The sequence below is a fragment of the Callospermophilus lateralis genome, unplaced genomic scaffold (assembly GCF_048772815.1).
Source record: "Callospermophilus lateralis isolate mCalLat2 unplaced genomic scaffold, mCalLat2.hap1 Scaffold_323, whole genome shotgun sequence".
NCBI lineage: Eukaryota > Metazoa > Chordata > Mammalia > Rodentia > Sciuridae > Callospermophilus > Callospermophilus lateralis.
Genome location: NW_027513809.1, coordinates 1,078,946 through 1,104,152, shown reverse-complemented (window position 1 = coordinate 1,104,152; position 25,207 = coordinate 1,078,946). Strand labels below are relative to the sequence as shown.

Sequence of the window (25,207 nt, the reverse complement as noted above, 5' to 3'; positions counted from 1 at the left end):
GTGAGCTTGAGTGTTGTAATCTATCTATCTATCTATCTATCTATTCTATCTATGTCTATGTTTAGTACAGTAATTTATATATATATATATATATATATATATATATATATATATGCAGAAATACTTATACATACATGTTTATGTATGGAATAGGGCTTCCAAGAGACAGAGCAGCATAAAATGATTATAGATATTTGTAGATTTTTAAGCTGAAACATAATCAATTCCCACTGGCTATTATTTTTTTCAATATTTTTAAAATTTGTGCATTATAATTGTACATAACAAGGATTTGTGTTATATATTTATACATGCACAAAATTTAACAATATAATTTGGCCAATATTGCTTCCCAGCACTTCTTCCCTCCCTGCATACCTCTAAACCCTTGGTCTTTTTCTTTAATTATCTCCCTTTGATTTTCCTGAGATTATCCCCCACACCTTTCTATTTCTTTTTCCATTCTAGCTTGCACATATGAGAGAGAGCATATGATCCTTGATCTTCTAAGTTTGACTTATTTTGTTTAATATTATGGTCTCCACCCATTTTCCTGCAAATGACAAAATTTCATTTATTTTATGGCTGAATAAAGTTTCATATTATCTCACTTCTTTTTGAATTCCTAGCATTAGGCACACAGGGAAGCTAGTGTTAGTCCATCATATTGATGATAGTAATAGCACAGCCCTCCTTTCTCATTCACCTACAATTTTGGTGTTCCTCATGTGTGCTTGTCATGATTCTTGTGGGTGATCTTTCATCCTTGTGGTGGAATAGTACAACTTGCTGTAAGGATGAAGGATACTAAGCCAGAGAAGGAAACAGATGGCTGTGGAGGGAACTCCATTAGTTTGACTCCATGCCCATCATCTTTTTTCCTTGAGAAGCGTGGGTGCCAATTTTAAGCCATAAAATATCTGCAGTAGGAGGATTGCCTTCATCTTATAAAATTTTATTCTTCTTGTCTGTATCACAGTATTTTTCACACATGAACTATAATTCTGTATATAGCATAATTTTGATAATTATTTGCCTTTCTCATTTTTTCTGGTTGGGGATATGTTAGTATTATAATAAGGTTTTTCATTAATGAAATAGGTGGATTGGATCAGGTGATTTCTAATTCTGCTTTCATCTTTGATACACCTTTTAATCTTTTACAGTTATTTGATATGTGTTTTTTTTTCCTGAGCACCTAAAAACATTTTTTATTCATTCTATTTTGTTGTACATGGCAGTGGAATGCTCTTTGACACATCATACATAAATGGGGTATAACTTCTCATTCTTCTGGTTGTGCATGACATAGACTCACACTGGTCATGTAGTCATATATGCACATAGGGTAATTATGTCAGATCCATTCTGCTATTCTTCCTACCTCCATTCCTTTTCCCCTCCCTTCACACCCCTCTGCCTTATCCACAGTACCTCCGTTCATCCCTAGGAACCCCAACCCTTATTGTCAATTAGCATCTGAAATTCAGTGAAAACATTCAGCTTTTGGTTCTTTGGGATTAGTTAATTTTGTTAAGCTTGGTATTCTCCAGTTCCATTTATTTACCACCAAATTCCATAATTTCATTCTTATTTAAGGCTGAGTAATATCTGGTTGTGTATGTATACCACATTTTCTTTATTCATTCATCTGTTGAAAGGCACTTAGACAGGTTTCATAGTTTAGCTATAACATTGATGTGGCTGCATCACTGTAGTATTCTGACTTTAAATCCTTTGGGTATGAACTGAGAAGTGGGATAACTGGGTCAATTCCAAGTTTTCTGAGGAATCTCCATGCTGCTTTCTTTAATGATAAATTGAAAATTTGCGTTCCCACCAGCAAGGTATAAGTGAACCTTTTTTCCTACTTTCCCCCAACATTCATTGTTGCTTGAATTCCTGATAATTGCCATTCTGACTGAAGGGAGATGAAATCTCAATGTAGAATTGACTTGCATTTTTATAATTACTAAAGATGAACATTTTTTTCATATATTTGTTGATTGTATTTTTTTATTCTGTGCAGTGTCTGTTCAGATCCTTAGTCCATTTATTGATTGGGTGGTTGTTATTTTTATTGTTGTTGTTATTATTATTTGTAGTAGTAGTATAAAGTTTTTGAGTTCTTCATATATCCTGGAGATTAATGCTGTAACTGAGGTGCAGGTGGTAAAGATTTTCTCCTGTTCAGTAGGCTTTCTCTTCATATTATTGTTTCTTGAGCTGAGAAGAAGTTTAAAGGCTGCTTCTTTGATTCCATCCCATTTATTGATTCTTGATTTTACTTCTTGTGCTTTACTGGTGTTGTTAAGAAAGTAAGTTCCTAAGCTTACATTTCTACTTTTTATTCAGTTAGTTGCAGGTTCTCTATGTTCTAATGCCTAAATCCTTGATCCACTTTGAGTTGTGTGCAGGGTGAGAAGTAGGGGTTTAATTTCATTTTGCTACATGTGTATTTCATGTTTTCCCAGCACCATTTGTTGAAGATGCTATCTTTTCTCCAGTGTTTGTTTTTGGTGCTGTTTTATATTAGATAACTGTACTTATGTGGGTTTTTTCTGTGTCTTCTCTTTTTTACCATGGTTCTGGTACTGATTGTGATGCCTCCTGCATCACTTTTCTTGCTAATGACTTCTTTGCCTATTCTGATTCTCTAATATTTCCAAATGAGTTTTATAGGTGATTTTTCTATTTCTACAAAGGAACTCATTGGTATTTTTATAGGAATTGCATTGAATCTGTATAGCACTTTGGGCAGTATGGTTAATTTAACAATGCTAATTCTGCCTAACATAGGCAGAATTAGGGCATGGAAGATCTGTCCATCTTCAAGGGTCTTTAATTTCTTTCTTCAGTATTCTGTAGTTTTCATTGTAGAAATATTTCATACCTTTTCTTATATATATTCCAAAGTATTCTATTGTTTTCTGAGGCTATTGTGAATGGGATATTTTTCTAATTTCTCTTTCAGTTCCTTTGCCATTGATATATAGGTACATAAGTTACATATGGATGTTAATAACCCAATGAATTTTGATGTATTGTATCCCTGTTCCCATTTATTTCTGAAATTTTTGCTCCCCTGATTGTATCTGTGATCCAATCCTAATCCAGAGTTGTATATTTTAACCTCCACACATTAAAAAGTTTGTTTCTTGTCATTAACTTGTTATTTCTTTCATTTATGATCTGATAGGGTGCAAGAAGTTATCTCTATTTCTTGCATTTACCTTGTACTCAAAAATATGATTCTTTTTGGTTCAAGGGATTGAACTCAGAGGCACTTGACAATTGAGCCACATACTCAGCCTTATTTAGATACAGGATCTCACTGGATTGCTTAGCACCTTTTGTTTGCTGAGGCTGGCTTGGAACTTGCAATCCTTCTGTCTTAGATTCCTGAGCAGCTGGGATTACAGGTGTGCTCCACCACGCCTGGCAATATGAACTATTTCAAAGAATGGTCATTGTTTGATGGAGAAGCAAATGAATTTATTGTTGATAGATTAAATAGTCCATAGATGTCTATTCAGTCTATCTTATTAATGTTTTCTCTTTAGTTCTGAAGAAGCTAGGCTGGCAGGTTTTTCTTTTTGGGTGGGCATGGTACAGAAAGGTTTCCCCAAACCTCAGCAGTGCAAAGAGTATGCAGTGTGGTCCTCACAAGGCCTTTCATCTGCCACAAAAACTCTGTGTTCCATATGTGGCTCCCTCCAATTGTCACCTCAAACCCCCCTCAACACCAGACCATTTTATAGTAATCTTGTTTTGTTTAAAAGCATTTACCCAGGTGTTGGGTATATGGCTTAGTGGTAGAGTGATTTAGCATGTATGAGAACCTGAGTATGGTGCTTATCTCTTTAAAAATGACTTACCAAAATTATTCTTGCCAATGAAAAAGCTTATCAAGGGAGATTGAGGGATACTGGTTTGTGTGGGCCATATGTGGAGGTCCTGACCTGAAAGCCTAGAGAAGCAGAGAGTCCATGAGTGTCTCCATGCATCTAGTCACTCATTTTGCAAATTTGACTGAGTCCTGGAAGCTAAAGTGCAAGTCAGTTATGTAGGTTAGAACAGTGTCCAAGATAGTATGTCCAGTCTCCTTCGTTTCAGTTAGTATTTTAGGGGTAAAACAAATAAAGTACATTAAATACAATAAAGGAGGCCCTGTAAAGGACACAAACTAGGCATTCAGTGCTCACGGTTCCAAGGGTGGCTTGCTTCTGAGTGAGGGCTTCATTATCCTGTGATAACAGGAAAAATGGAAGCAAGGTGCTACCAGAGGCATTGGATTAAGTGCAGGGATATGAAATAATGCCACAGGCCCTGAGGGGAGGGAACAAGATCAAGGGAGTGTACAAAGGATTATGAAGATCACTGCCTGGCCATGGGGAGTGTGGACTATGGTGAGTATTTTGAACTTTATTCTAAGAGGAATAGGAAGTCATCTGTGCCTGAATCAGGATGGGTGTCATTGGTTGGCTCCTGGTATAAACTTGCTTCATTGAACTGATTTTGTTTTAACCCAACTGTTATGTTATTCTCCCATTTTCATTATATCAAGGTCTCTAATTTTGTTGGACCATTCATTTAATGAAGACTTTTCATGATCCTTTTATTATCAAGTTTCTCTGATTCTTCTTGACCCTAGTAGCTTGAAAAGGTGCATGCACATTTGAAGAAACCATTACTTCTTCCAGACTTAAGGACTTATTTCAGGATGGGAAAGCTTTTTCCTGCGGAACAGTATGGGAGGACATGCTGACCTAGTATAGCACTGGTCTAGTGGCATGGAGCAACATCTTTGTTATCTAAGGTTGAAGGATGCATTGCTTCTCTTTTAGTAGGCACAACTTTTGGTAACATGAGAATCTTCATGGTTATTGGTGGCTAGAGCTATGGGAAATCTAGAGTTGCTATGAGGACTAGCTGGGTCATAGATAATGCCTCTAGATCCATGCAGAGAAGACTAGAAAAGGTGAAAGACATATGGGCCAGGCAGTGTGCACACTTTGGTACAGTGTCAGCTGCAGGCATGTGCAATGTAGAGAGGCTACCTGTGGGCAGAGAAGTAGTAAGGAAAAGCTAGGACCAAGGACAGAAGCCAGGGCTGGCAAAGAGTGCCTATGAGGTGGACCTAGTTTGTTAAAGCAGAGGACTGTAGGATCAGATCTGATTGTAGACACACAGGACTTCAGGGAAAGACCAAAAGCAGAGTTTTGCCTGGCTGCTGTGTATCTACAGCTCTGGGGCCTAATCATGAATGCATAAAACTAGAAACCTCAGCTGTGAATTATAAGTATGGTGGAAGGGACATGGAGGTGTTGAGGATGGCTGTAAACATGCACTATTTTTTGTGTGAGTGGAGCTGAGGAAAAACGTGTGCAGTGGCACAGAACAACTCTCTTCATGCAAAGCTACATGGTGGTGGTGATGGTTAATGGGAATCTGGCTGCTTACATATGTTAATATCACCATGAAACAGAGCTGGTGACACATGTGTATGTAACTTCAGAGGCTGCTAAATATGGTGAGCAGTGGCTCATGACAGGTGTTGGAAGTGGTATTGTGCATGTGCAACTGCCAGTCCAACATCTGGCAGGGTGCATGGATATGGCTGCAGGTGTACACCCATCACATGGGATTGTGCCTCCAGTATGGGCTTCAGTCTTCATGTTCTCATGCACAGGAAAAGGCTGTTTGGGGACCTTGGGTCTGGATTTGTGGCAACTATAGGTGAGGTTACCTTGGGTAGGCAGAATCTAGAGGTAGTGGTACAGGTGCTTGGAGACTGTGAATGCAAACACCTTAGAGGCTTTTTGTAGTAGGGAAAGATGCAGGGTTCCTCTGTGGCTGTTGGTTTCCTCAGTGGCAAAAACTACTGCAGTCTGTTTGGAGCAAGCACCTGAGGTATGTAATGGCAAACCCTAAGGGAATGCCAGAAATGAAGGCTAGAGTTGTTTACAGAAGGAGACAGTGCAGAGGTTGTGGGGGTTCTGGGCAGAGTAGCCACTGGGGACCATGATTTCTTCTGCTGCAAGTTGATCCATGTGTTGCACCACTTCTTCTTTGTTTCAGGTCATCTCCAAATAGCTCATCTGTTCTTCTCAGTAATCTGGGTTGGGAGAAACTGAATCAGGACATTTTGGTACTACACTGGAAAACCTAGGGTGATGGTTGTCACACTATTCTCCTTTGGCTTTTGAGTGGAACTTGTGGGCTGCTTACTCCCTCTTTGTGTTGAGCAGAGCTATGTCAGGGACTGGATGATGCAGAAGAGTGACACTAAAATTGCTTTTGGTGCAGTTATTCTGTTGTTTTCTTCTAATCTGTTGCTTTAAATTAAATGCATTCCTGAATTTTTCCAGATTTTTTTTAATGGACATCTTAAGTCAGGGATCTCCTTTTCTGCCATTTACTGAATAAAGTAATAGGAAGAGTGCAGTATTTGTTTCCTGCTCTGGACATAGGCAGCTGTGCAATGGCAGAGAGGATGAGTCCTGCCCACCCAGGTCTGGGTGTGGGGGGTTCTCACCTGCCCGCCATTGAGGCCCACCTGATTCTGGTGGGTCATCTCACTCACTGTATGGGTATTGGGTGGTCTCAGGGGAGTCCCACCCGGTTCTTGATGGGGTCTGTACAGAATAGCCAGGCGCTGGTCACAGTACAGGGGGCGGGCCATCCAGGAGCCAATCACCTAGGGCCATGCAGATTGCGGAATGTGCACTTGTGTTTATTATTGTCACCTGGCAACGACTATTTTGCCAGTTGGTTGGCAGATAGCTAATGGAAGAGGTGCTTTTGTAGGCCACTTGGCAGAGGTTGTTACCTAATTGTCTTTAGGATGGATAGAGCCTGAAGAAAGTTTGTTTATATAAGCCTGGGAGTCAAGTTTTTCGGATATAACCCTCTTGGGAAGATCCACCAGGCTGCCAAAAATTGTGAGCTGGGAAGAATTAAACGTTATCTGGGACGTGGATGTCATATTGATAGCACCGATCATAAAAATAGGTAATAGGGTCTGGGAGGCCAGGGACTGAGGGGTAAGGGACCAATGGGCTGATGGAATTGAAGCCTGCACCATCCAGGCTGTGCCAGTAGGAGCAGACCAGAAAGGATACCAGGTCTCCTTTCACCAGAATACTTGACTTTAATATCCTGTGGAGTCCTCAATATCCAGGACCTGCAACCTTGGAAGTTCCATACCCAGGACATCTAATGGTCAGCTAAGCAAAACCAAATTTTTAACTGGTTTCCCAGACACTTAACATTTCCCTATAAGGTCACTGATTTAAAAAAAAAATAAATACACACAACATCTTTTAATGTACACATTTTCAAAAGCATTGAAAAATGTTGTGTCCTGAGAGCCTCACAAGAACTCTAAATTGGGAAGATGGCTCCATGTTCTTTCTTCTTTTTTAATTTTTAAAATTCCTTCACACTAGGATATTTAGGGGTGTGTCTTCCACCTCTAAAAATAAGATTTTACTTATTTCTCACATGCTTCACTCACTAATTTATCAAAATCCTGGGATAACTCGGTGTCATCTTGATCACCAAACCATTTTCATAACAACAGTGTTGACAAGCCCTGAATTTTCTGCAAATACTTCATTAACTTCAGTTAGTGAAGTTAACTACCTTTAACTACCTTTCCACAGAGGACACTAGAGTTCACTGGCAGCTTTCACATTTTCCAAAACAACAAACACAGCATGCTATTTCAATTTTGTTATCACTTTAGACTAAAGTAAAAAAGCATCTGCCAAAAGATTCTTGCACAAAATTCCAAAATTGCTAATTCCACTGTTCCAGTATTCTTTCCTGTAGTTATCCATTACTGTGTATCTGTTCAAGCATGGAGAGTAGAGCATTAGTTGAGAGCATCTAGGCAGTGCAGGCTCTCAGTCACCAGGGCCAAGGGAGGAGCACACAAAGGATGCCTAGTCTGTACAGAGCTGCCTGCTGCTCCTCTAATGTAGCTTGCCCTACTCTGTTCTGAAGGGACTAAGAGTATCAAAGGTAGGCCCTGCTTGTGGTTTGTGCAATAGAATACTCATTGACCCCAAATGTGAGTGCTCTCTGTGGTTATCAATTTTACAAAAAACAAAATATCAGTACATTTTTTAGTTCCACACACAGTCATTTAGGGTCATGATGACACTAAGAAAATGTTTGCAATGAACAAAGACTTGCCATTCTGTGTATCAAAATACATTATTAACTTTCACAAATTACTTGTTTGCCAATGACCAAAAGATAAGTGACTGGAACAGGATAAAAAGAATACTCAAATATCTGGAAGAAGAGTAAAATGGAATTGGTAGGTAGTGGCATGCACAGTTTTAAATGTGGCACAGAAGTTATAATTAAATCATCTATTTGAGGAGCAATAAACAGCTCAAGTCATAATCAACAGCCCAATACCACTACTCTTCATCTTCAAAATATTGTAGCTGAGAAATTTATTTCATTTGTTAGACTTAAATTCCTTCTATTGCCAAGGACATAAATATTTTTTCTATGTTCATATGTCACTATCACTTGAGCATCTGTAAAATTAGAGTATTTTATCTGATTTAAATTAGAATTCCAACGTTGGAAATGTAGCTCAGTGTTAGAGCACTCTTTGCATGGCAAAGCAAAGGGTAAGGGTGCAATCCCCAGCAAAACAACAACAATAACATTGTCATCATCATCAACATAATAAATTTTAAAAAGAGAGGTAGGAAAAAAAGAAGTCTTCTTTCAAATTCATTATTTCTTTGAACACCTTTGCCAACATGAAGAAAGCATTTATATTTTCTTCTAGTACATTTCTATATAGATATCCTATAGTGCATTTCATCTATTGTAGATATTACTACACATACATTTCTCATATATGTATATTTTACTTTAAATATGTAATTATAAGTTAATAATTTTGTTTTGGTGAGAATAGAAGAGAGCAAGTATAAAAGATTATTACTACTGAAAAAGTAGTGCTTTACTTTATAAAAGTTTCACATAAAAATACTAAACTTCTCAACTTTTATAAAGTAAAGCATTAAAGAATTATTCTTTAATTCTAGTCATTTGTACTTATAAAATGAATATGTTTTTAATGCGCAAGAAATGCACAGCTACTTATTTTGTATTTGACGTATTCTACTATCTCAGAGAACTCTTACATAAAAACTTTCTAGGTGTTACCAGTTAATTAAAACTGAAGTGATAGGACTCAATTTCAAATGAAACAGTTCTTCCTCCTTTTCAATCATGCATTCATGGAGGTAAGAAATTGTAAACGTCCCTTGTGAAAAATTAAGACAGTATTAAATACTGAACATTGAAAATACCTGATTCATATATAAATCCCATATATATAAATACTGAATTAATTTAACCATACTAATTCATTTGTGTTCTTTTTTCTTTGGCATTAAGTTTACTTTTGGTTTGGCCTTTTACTGTTGTTATTCAGCCTACTTTACCTTTCATACTTTTAAAACTGAATTTAAATGCCATCCATGTCATGAGAACTTCCATAAATCTATTGTTTGTCTCACATTTCACTTAAGGTAAGGCACCATGAATAATGATGGTTCTTTATTTTGTTTATGAAGAAAAAATTAAATGTTGCCAATTATAGTTGTAATGCAGCCTGAATTATTAGTGGGATTCCATTGTCAGTGTTGTTAAAATGATAAGAAAAAAATCATCTTTGACTCATTGAAATACATAGTTTTTAAAATATATTTTTAAAAATCACTACAATACTACTAATTTATTAATTGAAATACTCTTAGTTGATAAAAAGCAATAATATTGATTACAATAGCTACCAATTATGGAGCTGTTGCTTGTGCTAAAAACTCTTCAGATGTTTTACATAGATTCTCCATTAAGCATCCTGGTAGTATCCAGGGAGATACTCATTTTAATCCTTACTTTTTAGGAAATTGAGGGAGAATAAGACTGTGGGATAACTAGTACATCACAGAGCCTAAAGTAGAATTCAAACTGAAGATGAGCTAAATCTCAAGTCCATCTTCTTTCTAGGCAAGTGGGCTACTCTGCTCTGGGGATGTGGTTCTGTGGTAGATCCCTTCCTTACCTAGAATGTTTCAGGCCTGGGTTCCATCCCCAGCAATATGAAAACAAAGCAAACAAAAATAAGTAAAATCAATGGAACCAGGCACAGTCACACATACCCATGATTCCAGTGACTTAAGATGCTGAAGCAAGAGCATTGGAAGTTTAAGACCACAGTGGGCAACTTAGTGAGACCCTGCATCAAAATTGTTTATATAATAAAAATGTGCTTAGGATATGACTCGGTAGTTCAGTAACCCAGGGTGCAATCCCCAGCAGTATCAGAAACAAGAAATAAGAAGAAAATGTCAGTGGTGTAGGCTGATCATTCATTAATAAAATAAATAATGACAGCTACTAAATAGTGTACCTTCTTCATAAGAAAATAGAGGAATTATGAGCTTTTAATGTTTATAATTTCATAAATAGTAGTATATTTCAAAAGGTACCTTATGAATTTCTAATAAAGCTTCTTACTTGCACAGAACCCCTCTACATTATGCCCTGTGCCTATGGCAATCCAGCAGTGGTGGCTCTTCTAGTGAAGAGGAATTGCAGTATCGACTTGTGTGACAGTGATGGCAACACACCATTGATGAAGGTAGATATAGCCAGTGGTTTTGCAGGAAATGAATTTGATGAAATGCTTACAAGAAAAATTGGTTAATGCCATTTAGCTATAACTAATGAGTAAAAACGTGAAATATTTTTCTTGGATTTCCAAAATTTACCATCTATTTCTTGGTTAAAACCAACAGGCCCTACAATACGAGGAAGAGGAATGTGCAATCATTCTTCTAGAACATGGTGCCAATCCAAATGTTCACAACAACAAGGGTGAAACTCCGCTTCACTATGTTATCTTTTATAGGAACACATTAATAGCAAAAAAACTGCTTTCATCCAATGCAGATATTGAAGCCAAAAACACGGTATATACATCAATCACCATTATTTTCAAAATATTTAAAATGTTTCTTAAAATTAACAGTAATGCATGTTAAAAAATACTGATTATAGGCAAATTTTCTTTTCATTACAATACTAGCAAATGTTAGAAGTTCTCCTCGTATTCTTCCTCCTTATTTTGTAGCTCATGTGTGTATTTAGTTTGTCTCCATCAGTTGATGCAGAATTCTGAACTTCAAGCTTCTGTGAAAGAACCTGATGTGGTCCCCTTGAGCCATAGTACTGTGTGGTGTGGTGTGCATGGTTTGCTCCCACATGCTGGGCACACATGTTCTTCAGTTTGCTACTGGCAACTGCAGCACTTACTCCAATCACCTACTTTACCTCTATAAATGAGGTTACAACTCCTCTTTTTTAATATAGTGTGATAAAGATTTCACGGTGGTTTCTACTGATATATAAGAATATGGACTGCATAATATATTATGAATCTCTTTCAAATGGGATTAAATTTTTGAAATTAGAGATTGGCAGTTAAATAGTTTTATATATATATATATACTATAAAAATCATGTTCCCACTGGAATTTTTGAAAGGCTGATTAGGTCACTCATTGCTAGAATAGATAAATTATTGCTAGAAGTAGATAACTCATGGATTTCACCAGCTGTACTATGTATCAGTCTTCAGCTTTGTTCCTTAAACATGCAAATTTTAGTATCTTTCATGATGCTACAAGTAATCTGTGTAGATCAACATAAATCTTGATGATACACAAAATTTCTGAATTAAATTTTGCCTAAAATTATAAGTAACTTTAAGTAGCAATTAAAGTGGATGAGAGTAAAAAGAATTTTGGAAAATAAGCAAGCATTATGTTACCAGGATTGTCATTACAAGTGAGAATACATTTTCAATGTTATTTTTATTAATTGTTTATAGTTTTACATAGTAGTTGAATTCATTCCCCCAAAATCTTAATGCATGGAATTCTAGTTGAGTCCTTGATTCCCTCTTTCCATCTGTCTACCCCTCCTCCTCCGTTCTCCCCCTCCTATTCTCCTGGATCTCCTTTCACCTATTTATTTATATTTGGTTGATTCTTTTTACATATACATAAGGGTGCAATTCCCTGTGGTATATTTATGTATGCATATAATATGAATTTTAAAGATTTTATTCTTCATTGCCTTCCCTTTTTCATTCTCTCTGTGCCTCTCAATCTTCTTTTTCTACACTAATGATCTTCTTTACATCTTTTGATATTCTGTTCTTTATTTCTTTTTCTTTAATTAACTCCAGCTTCCACATATGAAACATTTGACCTTTGAGTTTCTTATTTGACTTATTTCACTTAGCATGATATTCTTGGATACCAACTCATTTACCCACAAATGACATAATGTATTTTTATTGCTGAGTAATACTCCGTTGTATGTGCACCACAATTTCTTAATCCTTTCATCCATTCACAGGCACTTGGGTTAATTTCATAATTTACCTGTTGTGAATTGTGTTACTGTAAACACACATGTGACTGAATTAATATACAGTTACACGTAAAATTTTGTTTTACTAATTTTGGGAAAATACTGAGGCATGGGATAGCTGTTTCATGTTGTGGTTCCCTTCTTAGATTTTGGGGAATCTCCAAACTGTTTTCCAGGGTGGTTGTACTAGTATGTAGTCCCACCAACAGGAACCCAGGTCACATGCATGCCTGGCGAGCGTGCTACCGCTTGAGCAACATCCCCAGCCCCACATTCTTACCAGTATATATTACTGTTCGTGTTCTTGATAATTACCATTGTGGTTGGAGTAAGATAAAGTCTTAGTGTAGTTTTTATTTGCATTAACATAATTGCTAGAGATGTAGAAGACTTTTTCATATATAGTTTGGACATTTGTGTTTCTTTTGAGAAATTTCTGTTTAGTTCTTTTGCTCAGTTATTGACTGGGTGGTTTTGTTTGTTTGTTTGTTTGGAGTTTTTAAAAATATTTATATTTTAATTATTATTGGACACAATACATTGATTTTATTTATTTTATGTGCTGCTGAGAATTAAACCCAGGGCCTAACATGTGCTATGTGAGTGCTATACCACTGAGCCATAATCCCAGCTCTGTGTTAGTTTTTTTTTTTTTTTTTGAGTTGGTTATTTCTCTTTGTTAATCCCATCTCAGTGGATTAGTTGGCAAAATTTTCTCCAGTTGCACAAAAATAATATACTTTTGTATTGAACTTTCTGGCATGTAAGATAAATATCTTTCATCTTATAATAAGAGAAGACACAGGAACAATTATGAAAAAGCAACATAGCTTACTCAGACTATCAATTTTAAGCAGAAATTCCTTACATTGGAATCTGGGATTCTGATTTCATAAATAAAAAAGAATCAAGTGGACTTGTATAACATGGAGAAAACTTCCATGTTGCTGGAAAGCTCTCAGAAATATATTCCTGTAATTTCAATTGTCCACATGTTTATATCTACAATGAAAAATCGATGTCAAGTAGGTGTTAAGCAATGGTAAGGCTATTTCTGTACTACTGGACATACCATGCACAGTTGTGTAAATTTTCTCTAACAGCAAAAGAAGGAATCTTTTCTATGCAGTTTGGTATTTCTGGAAAAGGAGATGTTCTTCAGAATATGATTGATACACCCTACTAGTGAATTGAGAATTTGGCTTGTTAATGAAATATAATTCTTATATCCTTTACTAATATGTATTAGAGAATGGGGATATTGGGATATAAAATACAGTTCATGTCCTCAAGATGCTCTTGGTTGAGGAGGGTGCATGTTACATAACTCCAAGATGCCATAATGAATGCTTGCCAGCGGCAAAGATCCATGGAAACAGTAAATGTATGAAGCAGTTTTAGAAATGCTGGAGTTCATGTGGCCACTCTAGGCAGAGGAGAGGCATCTCAAAATGAAAGAGCAGCATGTATGGAAGCAGAATGGGAAGAGAAGAGAGTGGCTACTCGTAATTTACATTATTATTATATGCTTATGTTCATACAGTATTTTGTAAGGTTAACTTCAGTTGAAAAGTAGTAATTTTGTGAATCAACTATATTTGTTGTTTTTCAGAGTGGCCAAACACCACTTTTACTCGCCATAAAGAAAAACAGACAGATGATGGTAGAATTTTTTATTAAGAATAAAGCAAACATTCATGCAGTTGATGATAATGGAAGGTATAGTACTTTATATTTTTTTGGAAAAATGTTAATATTGTAGTAAAATCACTCAAGTTAAAAATATTAAATTAATGGGAATGACATAATTATTGGAATAGAGTGAAATTTTTGAACATAAACTAAAATTAAGGAGAAAAGCAATTATTCAAACTGAGCAACATAAATAAGAGTATGTAGTATGATTCATATGCCCTTATAATTATTGGCTGATGATTACTATTTGATTCTGTTGATCACATTATGTTAGCTAGAGTTTTCATGTTTTGTAAAATATAGACTTTTAGTTTGTGCTTTTATTCAGTATTGAACTTTTTAAATTTTCTGAAATATTTTATCTTCTCCTGGTATAGTTTTCTTTTGGAAATGCTGTGTTGAGTATAAATAAATATTGAAAATTATTTTTTTCCTTTATATGACTATTTGATTTAAATTACTTAATTTGTAGAATATTGATTTCAGATTTTTCCTAAATGGCGTCTAATTAGTCTTATCAAATTTTGAACATTTATAATGAAAAAGAGTGTAACATATGCTTGAAATCTGTTTGCAAGATTATACATGTAGCATTGATTTCAATGCCTGGCAAATGCTTCTCAGAGTGAATGACTGAAGCAACAATTATTATTATTATCACCCATGCTACTGTTATTATGTTATACCTGCAAATACCTTTTTTACTCCTTGACCTTTGGCTGACTGTGAGTTACAATATATTACATCACCCTAAGAAAGAAATGGAGCTTTATTTATTGAAATCTTTGCCAACTCCAGATGAATAACCTCATCATAATTAATGTTCATTGAAGGATTTTAAGTTTGTAACTCTCCCCTTTTGGGACATGTGATTTATTTTTTATGTGTTTGTTTTCCTTTTAGACTTACAAATGATTTAGAAAGATAAAGATTTGATCTTCCAAGATGTATGTGTCTGTTAGTGTATGTAAAGATAGATGTCAAATTGGTAAAATGTATTACAATGGCTTTTTAACTAAACTTATTAAAATACCTAAATTTGAAGTTATCTCTCTTATTTCAGAACAGCCCTCATGTTGGCTGTGGAACATAAATCAACAAAAATAGCTGAGCTGCTTCTTCATTGTGGTGTTAATGTGTCTGCTTCAGATAATTGCGGAGAGATTGCCTTGTCTTATGCCATTGCTAGTGGAAATACTGCGTAATTATTTATATTACAATACTAATCAACATTAGATGTATATCCACAATAGTTACACCTGTTGCATCTTATATATAAGGTGAGATTTTATAGCATAACTATGTATGGAACCTTAGTGAGTTAGGACAGTTCATTAGTCAGAAACCCTTCGAAGTCTAGCCAAGAAACAGTGATGATACTTTGATTGGGCAAAGAAAAGGAAGGGGAGGGGTAATGGAGGCAAGAAAGATGGTGGAGTGAGATAGACATTATTACCTTGGTACAGGTATGACTGCATATATGGTGCAATGGTATACCATGTGAAATCAGAAATGAAAGTTGTTGCAGTTGTGTCAAATGAATCAAATTGCACTCTACTGTCATATATACATAATTAAAATGGATTAGTTATTTAAAAAAATTAGTAGTGATGTGTGCATGAGTCACCTTCAAGGTTTGTTCTCTCTCTTCCCCTTCTCCTTTCTTTTTCTTCTCATGCATGCTGGGAAATTTTCCTACCACTGAGATATACCACTAGCTAATATCTTAGGACTTTGTAAACCTTTATTCTTAGGGTTTCCAGCATTTTCCAATTCATTTCAAGCATAACCCCTCCTCATAGGTACAGATAGTATCACACCTATGATTTTATAATTTGCTATTTGGGTCTTGAAATTCCCTGTTTAGCTGAAGTTAGCTATTCTACCATCCCCCTTTAATTTATCAAGGACCTAATGATATCCTTGAAGTATAAGGAAGATAATTCTGTAGTCAGATGGAGGAAAATAAATAGATTTTTAAATTGTTCCTTTGTCTCTGTCAGTTCTGTTGCTGTGGTGTTTCTGCCAGACCTGGCCCTGCAGTCTGGTAGTGAATAGCTTTTATTTCAAAATACCCTGACTGATCCAATCCCTGTCTTCATGGTAACCCTACACTTAGACTCAATAGTTACAACAATCTTTTTGGTTCTCATGCACTCATGCTTTTTTATTCAACAGTTGTTTCCAAGCAGAAGCACTCTGCTTTGACAGCTTGGCCTCTAGCTTTGGCCAACAAATACTAAGCACTCTGACCCTGTCCCCCCTTTAGGAACCTTATGTGGAATCACCATATTAGCCTTACCCTTTGTGTGGTGCATTATTCTTTTAGGACTTTGTCTTTTCTGTCATAAAATTAAAATCATTCAAATCTATTAGAAAGCTTCAAGTAAAGCTTCAAGTAATCTCTGGAAGAGATCAGAGTTTTCTGTCATCTTGGCTAACAGATCTGTGCCCCAAATCCTTCCATCCCTTGAAATAGATTTCCTTTGACTGCACGGGGTTCCACCTCACTGTTTTCCATGGTGAGTGCCAACTTTAGATTGGCACTTCTAGTAATTTTCCCAAATAATGGACAATTTCCAATCTGTTGGAATCGCTGTCTAAAGTTTTCAGCATTTATTAAGGTCTGCCTCAAAAGGAGTAGATTAAGCAGTTTCATTGAATCTAGGATAGCTAAGCCCCATCATGACTCCTCAGTATCCATTGTGTTGAAGAAAATTTTTTGTTCCAAGTCAGTTGGAGATCAACATGGAAATGTAGCTACACTTGTCTGCTGATTCTGTTCAACTGGGTAGAGAAGAAATAGTAGTAGTCCAAGTTTTTGGCATTTGTTAATTTCTTGCCTTTGTTATTATTGATTAGTCTCACAGAAGGGGATGATTATATTCTCTAATTTAAGGAGATATTTATAAGTAGAGTTATAAATTAATTGTTGATTTTCTCTGAGTTATAAAGCACAAAGAAGAGCCCAATTGATCATGAAAATTAGGACTCAAGCATTTTTTAAAATAATTTTAACTTTTGAATATTAGAACCTATGAAAAATACACATTAGTTCTAGTTGAGATTGTAAGTAGTTAAGTATGCCATTATTTTACTATTTTGTTTAACATGTTTCAATATTATCTTAGTAAATCTCCATAACAACCTGGTGAACTAAAGTTATACAACCCTTATTTTTTAGAAGGCCTTAAGCCTAAGAGAAAGAAGTTGTGCAAGAACAAAAAAACTATTTTACAGAGACAGGACATTTTCTGAGTTCAAGCTACACTAGTTAATATATTTACCTGTCTTGTTCTCAATTCATGATCGTTTCATCTTTTTTTTTCTTTAATTATGTGTGCAGTGACACATGCATTTACTCCAGCTACTTAAGAGCCTGAGGCAGGACAATTGCTTGAGCCTGGGTATTTAAGATCAGTCTGATCATCATCATGAAATACCATCTCAAAAAACAGAAAAGAACAAACATTGTATAAATAATTTTCAAGTTAACAAAATGTTTATAGGGCATACAGATTAGGAGAGCATATGAAAAAGTTATGATACTAGATCTAAAATATTATTAAGTATTGAATTATATTTGGTTAGTGTTTTCATATGAGTATTAAAATATCAATTTTATTACTTCTTTCAAATATAGAAACAGGAATTTAATTCTTCAATACATGAAAGCACAATCTAGAACATCAGTAAATTTCAATCCAGGTAAGACTTAAAAAAATGAGTTACTCTTGGTGTTCATGCCCTGTGTAAATAAGAGTAAGAAAGTTTGATCAACAAAAGAAGAGTGGAAAAAAATAATGATCAAATTCCATTCATATTTTTTATATCTTTCTTGCTCATACAGAATCCAGGATATCTTAATAATTAACGATATGAAATTTATCATCTAAATGATATTGTCTGAAGAAATTTTACATTAATTTTGACCCTGAAATTTTATGTCTTTGCAGAAGTAAGAATATTTTTAAATTATACATTCTGTTTTGTATATGGTCACATGATAGCAGATTGGACTTGTTATAAAACCAGGTGTTCTTGTCAACTGTTAATATCAGCTCCTATTGAGTTCCTACATTATGAATTTCACAGTAATATTTCTATACACACATATACAATACTTGAATCCTGACCACTCTCCGTACTTCCATTTTCCCCTCTACTCCCTTTTTCATCCCCAGTTACCTACCCTCTTCCTTAATGTTTCCCTCCATCATTTTCTAGTCATTCTTATTTTCTTCCCAGATTCTACATGTTAAGGAGAGAATGTGATAATTGGGGTTTGTTCCTGATTTTTTCACCTTAACATGATGACAACCCTTTCCATTCATTTTACAATTATTGTCTTTGTTTCTCTTTTTAACATTTTTATTTGGGGTTTGAAATATACCATTTCCTGGGCCTTAAAATTTCTACTCAGAAATCTAATATTTTTCTGATGTGTTTATAATTGCTTTGGCCCTTATTATAGATTTCAGTGTACCTTTGGTAATTTTATAGACTATGATTTGGAGAAGTTCTTTTCAGGCCATGTCCATTTGGTATTCTAAAATCTTACACCTGGCTGTCCATAACTTTCACAAGATATAAGAAATAGTTTCTTTTATTCACTGAGAAAGCTTTCATTGCCTGTAGCCTGTACCTCTTCTCTATTATGTGTACCAGTGATTCATAAAATAGTCTATGAATTGTGTCTAATGGTTTTGTAATTTGTTTAATATTATTTTAATTTTTGTTGATATTGTCTGAATGTGATATTTCATCATCAACTTCAAGCTCTGGTATTTTTTTCTTTCACTTGATCTAGTCTATGGGTCTAACTTTATCTGGTTATATTTCTTTGAAATATTGAGCTCTTTATTTCCAAGATTTCTAATTGATTCTTTTTCAGAATCTGTATTGAATCGTTCTTTCATGCCCTGCATTGTTTTCCTTAATCTACTCAGTTTTTCTTTGCTTCATCTTTGAATTAATTCAATATTTTAGCTTTTTTTTCAATTTTATTCTGGCATTTTTGTATATTGCATTATGTTTGGAAATAGTTTCTAGGGTTATTAACTATGAAACAGTCATGCTGCCTTACTTTTTATCTTTCTTATATTTCTATATTGAAATTTGTGCGTCTTCAGGGATATATATCTTTTCCACATTTATTTGAGTGTCTGCTTAGGAAACTGTTTTCCCTGGATGATGTGTCTTATGTTATTGGTTAAATGTGTGATGTTGAATTATTTTCCAAATGGTGTCTCTATTGTACTTTCCTGTGTCTTCTCTGTGACTCCTGAGTGGTGATAGCTTGTACTATTAAGTAACAACTTTCTTTGTCAGTGTTGTGAGAGTGAAGTCATGTTAGTGAAATAGTGATATAGGCAGTAGAGTATCTGAAATGCATTTTCTGTGGTGGTTCCTCCATACTTGTCAATAATATAGTGCCTGCAAATATATGGGAGATACCTAGGCTGAGAAACTGCATAAATGAAGATCTCAAACTCGCATAATTCTGTAAGAGTTTCTTCTTTTATTTCTTGTCTTGCTTTAGTGTGTCCAGACCACTGAATTTTAGTCATCTCTTTCCATTACTAAATGTGTGTGTTAGGTTAAAGCTTTTTATCTCTGTTCTTATTTTTAATTTTATTTCAGCACCAGGTTTTATTTTATTTTTTCAGATATGTATGACAGTACAGTGTATTTTTTACATACATGGGCTACATCTGATTATATTTAGGATCAGAGAGAACTTTTGGCCTTTGGTTTTTTTTTTTTTTTGGTATTGGCTTATTTCACTAAGTATAATATTCTCAAGTTCCATCCATTTACCAGCAAATGCCATAAATTTCATTCTTCTTTATGGATAAGAAATACTCCATTGTGTATATGTAGCACATTTTCTTTAACCTTTCATCTGTTGAAGCTCACCTAGGTTGTTTCCTTAGCTTAACTATTGTGAATTGGGCTGCTGTAGACATTGATGTGGCTGTAGTATATTGATTTGAAGTCATTTGAATATATACAGGTATGTATGTATGTATGTATGTATGTGTGTGTGTATATATATATATATATCCAACTCCATCATGTCAACATAGGAACTGATTTCCTCAACAAGACTTCTGAATTGCAACAAATAAAATCAAGATTCAACTGGGGTAATAACTAGTTGAATGGTGTTTCCATTCCAAATTTTCAGAGGAATCTCCATACTGTTTTCCAGAGTACTTGCACCAATTTGCAGTCTCATTAGCAAAGTATGAGTGTAACTTTTTTTCTCACATTCTCTCCAGCATTTATTGTTACTTGTATTCTTGATAATTGCTATTTTGACTGGACCAAGTATGGAATATCAATGAGGTTTTAATTTGCATTTTCTAATTTCTAGAGAAATTGAGCATTTTTGTGATTTTTTTCTATTTTTAATTGATTTTATAATTTTTTAAGTGCATGACAATAGTGGAATGTACTACAATCCTTATTACACATATAAAGCACAATTTTATCTCTGACTATAAAGTATGTTTATGTCAATTTATGCCATTTTACATGTACTTTTTTTGCACTGCAATTCCTTTTTAATTTTTATTTTTTTTAGTTAGTTACATATGACAGTACAATGACCTTGACATATCATACATTTGAACCACATGAGATACAATATCTCATTTTTGTGAGTATACAGATTGTAGATTCACATTGATCATGCATTCACATATATACACCAATAATAATAATGTCTATTTTATTCTACTATCCTTCCTATCTTTCCAACGTCTCCTCTCCCCTCCCATCACTTCTCTCTTCTTAATCTAAGGTAGCACTATTCTTTTTTTTTTCTCACATCTTCATACATGTATTTTGTATAACAATGAGAGGCTCTCATTCCACCATCCCTGCAATTCCCTTTCTCCCTCCTTTTCCCTCCTACCCCTCTTCCCTCTGTATAGGTAATCTTCTTCCCATGCTCTTCCTCTCTTCCCCATTTTGAGTCACCCCCCTTATATCAGAGAAGACATTTGGCATTTGTTTTTTGGGGACTGGCTAAATTCACTTAGCATAATCTGCTCTAATGCCATTCTTTTCCCTGCAAATGCCATGATCTTATTATTTTTTAGTGCTGAGTAATATTCCATTATGTATATATGCTACATATTTTTATCCATTCATCCATTGAAGAGCATCTAGGTTGGCTCTACAGTCTAGTTATTGTGAATTGTGCTACTATAAACATTGATGTGGCTGACTCCCTGTAGTATGCTGTTTTTAGGTCTTTTAAGTATAGTCCTAGAAGAGGAATACCTGGGTCAAATGGTGATTACATTCCCAGTTTTCCAAGGAATCTCTATACTACTTTCCAAATTGGCTGCACCAATTTCTAATCCCACCAGCAGTGCAATTCTGATCAAAATCCCAATGATATTCCTCACAGAAATAGAAAAAGAAATTATGAAATTCATCTGGAAATATAAGAGACCAAGAATAGCAAAAGCAATTCTAAGCAGAAAGAGTGAAACAGATGGTATCACTATACCAGATCTTAAACTATAATACTGAGCAATAGTAACAAAAAAAGCATGGTACTGGCACCAAAACAGGCTGGTGGACCAATGGTACAGGATAGAGGACACAGAGACTAACCCACAAAACTACAACTACCTTATATTAGACAAAGGTGCTAAAAGCATGCACTGGAGAAAAGAGAGCATCCTCAACAAATGGTGTTGGTAAAACTGGAAATCCATATGCAACAAAATGAAATTGAATCCCTATCTCTCACCATGCACAAAAGTTAACTCAAAATGGATAAAGGGTCTAGGAATTAAACCAGGGATTCTGCATTTAATGGAAGAAAATGTAGGCTCTAATCTTCCTCATGGGGCTAGGCCCCAACTTCCTTAATAAGATGCCTATAGCACAAGAGTTAAAACCAAGAATTAACAAATGAGATGAATTCAAATTAAAAAGTTTTTTTTTTTTTCTCAGCAAGAGAAATAATATGTGAGGTGAATAGGGAGCCTACATCCTGGGAACAAATTTTTACCCCTCACACATCAGATAGAGCTCTAATCTCTAGGGTATACAAAAAACTCAAAAAGCTAAACACACACACACACACACACACACACACACACACACATACACACACACACACACATACACACACACACACACACACAAATAATCCAATCAACAAATGGGCCTAGGACCTGAACAGACACTTCTCAGAAGAGGATATACAATCAATCAACAAATATATGAAAAAATGCTCACCATCTCTAGCAATCAGAGAAATGCAAATTAAAACTACCCTAAGATACTATCACACTCCAGTAAGAATGGCAGCCATGATGAAGACAAACAACAAGAAGTGCTGGTGAGGATGCGGGAAAAGGGTACCCTCATACACTGCTGGTTGGATATTGAGAATTTAAAAAATATATTTGCTCACCAATTGTATTTCTTGTTCTGTGAACTACCGGTTTCAGATCATTTGCACATTTATTGACATCTTATTACCACTAGAAGAGAATATTAATTATATTGGGTTGTGTGTGTGTGTGTGTGTGTGTGTTAAGTTTTATGATTTTTTTTTCATGGGGGCAAGTAGTGGGGATTCAACTCAGGGGCATTCAACCATTGAGCCACATCCCCAGCCCTGTGTTTTATTTTTATTTTATTTTATTTTATTATTTTTGTTGTAGATGGACACAGTTTACTTATTTACTTGTTTATTATTTATTTATTTATTTTTACGTATTGCTGAAGGTTAAACCTATGGTCTTACACCTGCAAGGCTAGTTCTCTAACACTGAGCCTCATACCCAGCTCTGTTTTGCATTTTATTTAGACATAGAGTTGCTCAGTGCCTCACGATTGTTGAAGCTGGATTTGAACTTTTGATCCTCAACCTCCTGTGCTGGTTTGTTTTGAATTCTTTATATATCCAGAAGACTAATGTTCTGAGGTGCAGGTGGTAAAGATTTTCTCTCATTTTGTAGGTTTGAGTTTTGTGCAGGGATAGGGATAGGGGTTCAATTTGATTCTGCCACATTCTGCCACATGCCATTTTTGTAGCACTATAGTATAATTTGAGATCGGATCTTGTGATGTCTGCTGTCTCCTTCACTTTTTTTTTCACTAAGGATTGTTTTGAATATTCTGTGCCTCTTGTTTTTCCAAGTGAATTTTATGACTGCTTTTTCTATGTCTTTGTGAAATATCATTGACATTTTAATAGGAGTTGCATTAAAATTATAGCATTTTTGTAGTATGTCAATTTTGGTAACATTAATTCTGCCAATCCATGAACATTTGAAATATTCCATCTTCTACGGTCTTCCTCAATGTCTTTCTTTAGTGTTTGGTAATTTGCATAATAGAGGTCTTTCACTTGTTAGATTGTTTCCTGATTATTTTATTTTTTAATTTTTTTTGAATCCATTGTGATTCATCAGCTGATGCATAATTTGGTTACAGGATCATAATTGATTTATGAGTGTTAATTCTATATCCTGGTACTATGTTGAGTGTGCTTATGAGTTTTAAAAATTTTGTTTTGTAATTTTGTGTCTTCTACATATAAAATATTGTTGTCAGCAAATAGGGATATTTTGAGCTCTTCTTTTCATATTCATATCCCTTTAATCTCTTTTTCCAAACTGCCCTGGTTAGAATTTCAATATTCATATGTTGACTAGAAGTGGGGAAAGAGGGCACCCTTGTCTTTTTCTAGTTTTTAGAAAAAACATTTCATTTTTTCGATTTGGAATCATGTTAGTCTTGGGTTTTTTGGTATAGAGCTTTTAAAATGTTCAGTGACATTTGTATTATCCCTAGTTTTTTTTTTTTTACCATTTTGAACATGAATGAATGCTGTATTCTGTCAAATGCTCTTTCTTCAACTATTGAGATAATTATGTTTTTTAAGTCTATTAATGAATTCTGTTTTGATTTCCATAGGTTGAACCAACCTTTTGTCTCTGAGATGAACCCCACTTGATCATGGTGCACTATGTTTTTAAAATGTTTTTATATGTAGTTTTTTTAAGTATTTCATTAAGAGTTGATGCATGTATGTTCATCGGGGATATTTGTCCAAAGTTTTATTTCTTTGATGTATCTCTGTCTTGTTTTGGTATCAGGGTTATTCTTCCTTCATAGACTGAGTTTGGAAGTGTTTCATCCTTTTCTATTTCATGGAATAATTTGAGGAGTATTGGTGTTAGTTCTTCTTTAAGGGTTTGGTAGGAATTGCCAGAGAATTTATCTAGTTGTGGACTTTTCTTTATTGGTAGGTCAAAATATTGACCTATAAAAAATAAGTTGCTTCAATAATGCTAGAAATCTCTGGGTTCAGTGGTACAAACCTATAATCCCAGCAGCTTTGGAGGTTGAGACAGGAGAATTGTGAGTTCAAAGCCAGCCTCAGCAACGGCTATGTGCTAAGCAACACAGTGAGACCCTTTCTCTCAATAAAATACAAAGCAGGGATGGGATGTGGCTCAGTTGTTGAATATCCCCAAGTTCAATCCCCAGTACCAAAAAAACTACAAATGAGAAAAAGAATTATGAATATGTATAAATGTCCATGAATCATTCAGGTAACAATTAAATAGGAAAGGGAAAATATATTTGAAAAAAAATAGATCTCAGTGCTTTTGTGGTGCCAGTGATTGAACCCATAACATCATGAAATTGAGGCACATTCTCTGTGAGTGGGCTACATTTAAAGCTGTTGTCTTCCACTTTTAGTACTTTTTTACATCAGTATAGGACATGAAGGCATATAGATTGCATACTGAAGAAGTGTGGAGTCTATAAACATCTTCCACTTATGAGTAGGATTGAGAAAATTGACATCATATTGTATAACACAGTAGTAAATGGACCATCCTGGTCTCCTGGGACCAGATAAACTCTTCTTTATGGAATTTAAAAGTCTCAATAAATCATAGTTTGGACTGGGGTTGTGGCTCAGTAGTATAGTGCTCACTTAGCACATGATAACACTGGATTTGATCCTTAGCACCACATA

The 25,207-nt window shown here is 35.0% G+C and overlaps 1 protein-coding gene across 1 annotated transcript in view; it reads left to right on the top strand.

Moving 5' to 3' along the window:
* Window positions 1-25,207, top strand: part of LOC143386394 (uncharacterized) — a 145,316-nt gene that overhangs the window by 91,168 nt on the left and 28,941 nt on the right. Inside the window, 5 exon segments of the mRNA XM_077108275.1 lie at window positions 10,569-10,684; window positions 10,842-11,015; window positions 14,096-14,202; window positions 15,242-15,379; window positions 17,822-17,886. Coding sequence (XP_076964390.1) covers window positions 10,569-10,684; window positions 10,842-11,015; window positions 14,096-14,202; window positions 15,242-15,379; window positions 17,822-17,886 — 600 coding nt within the window.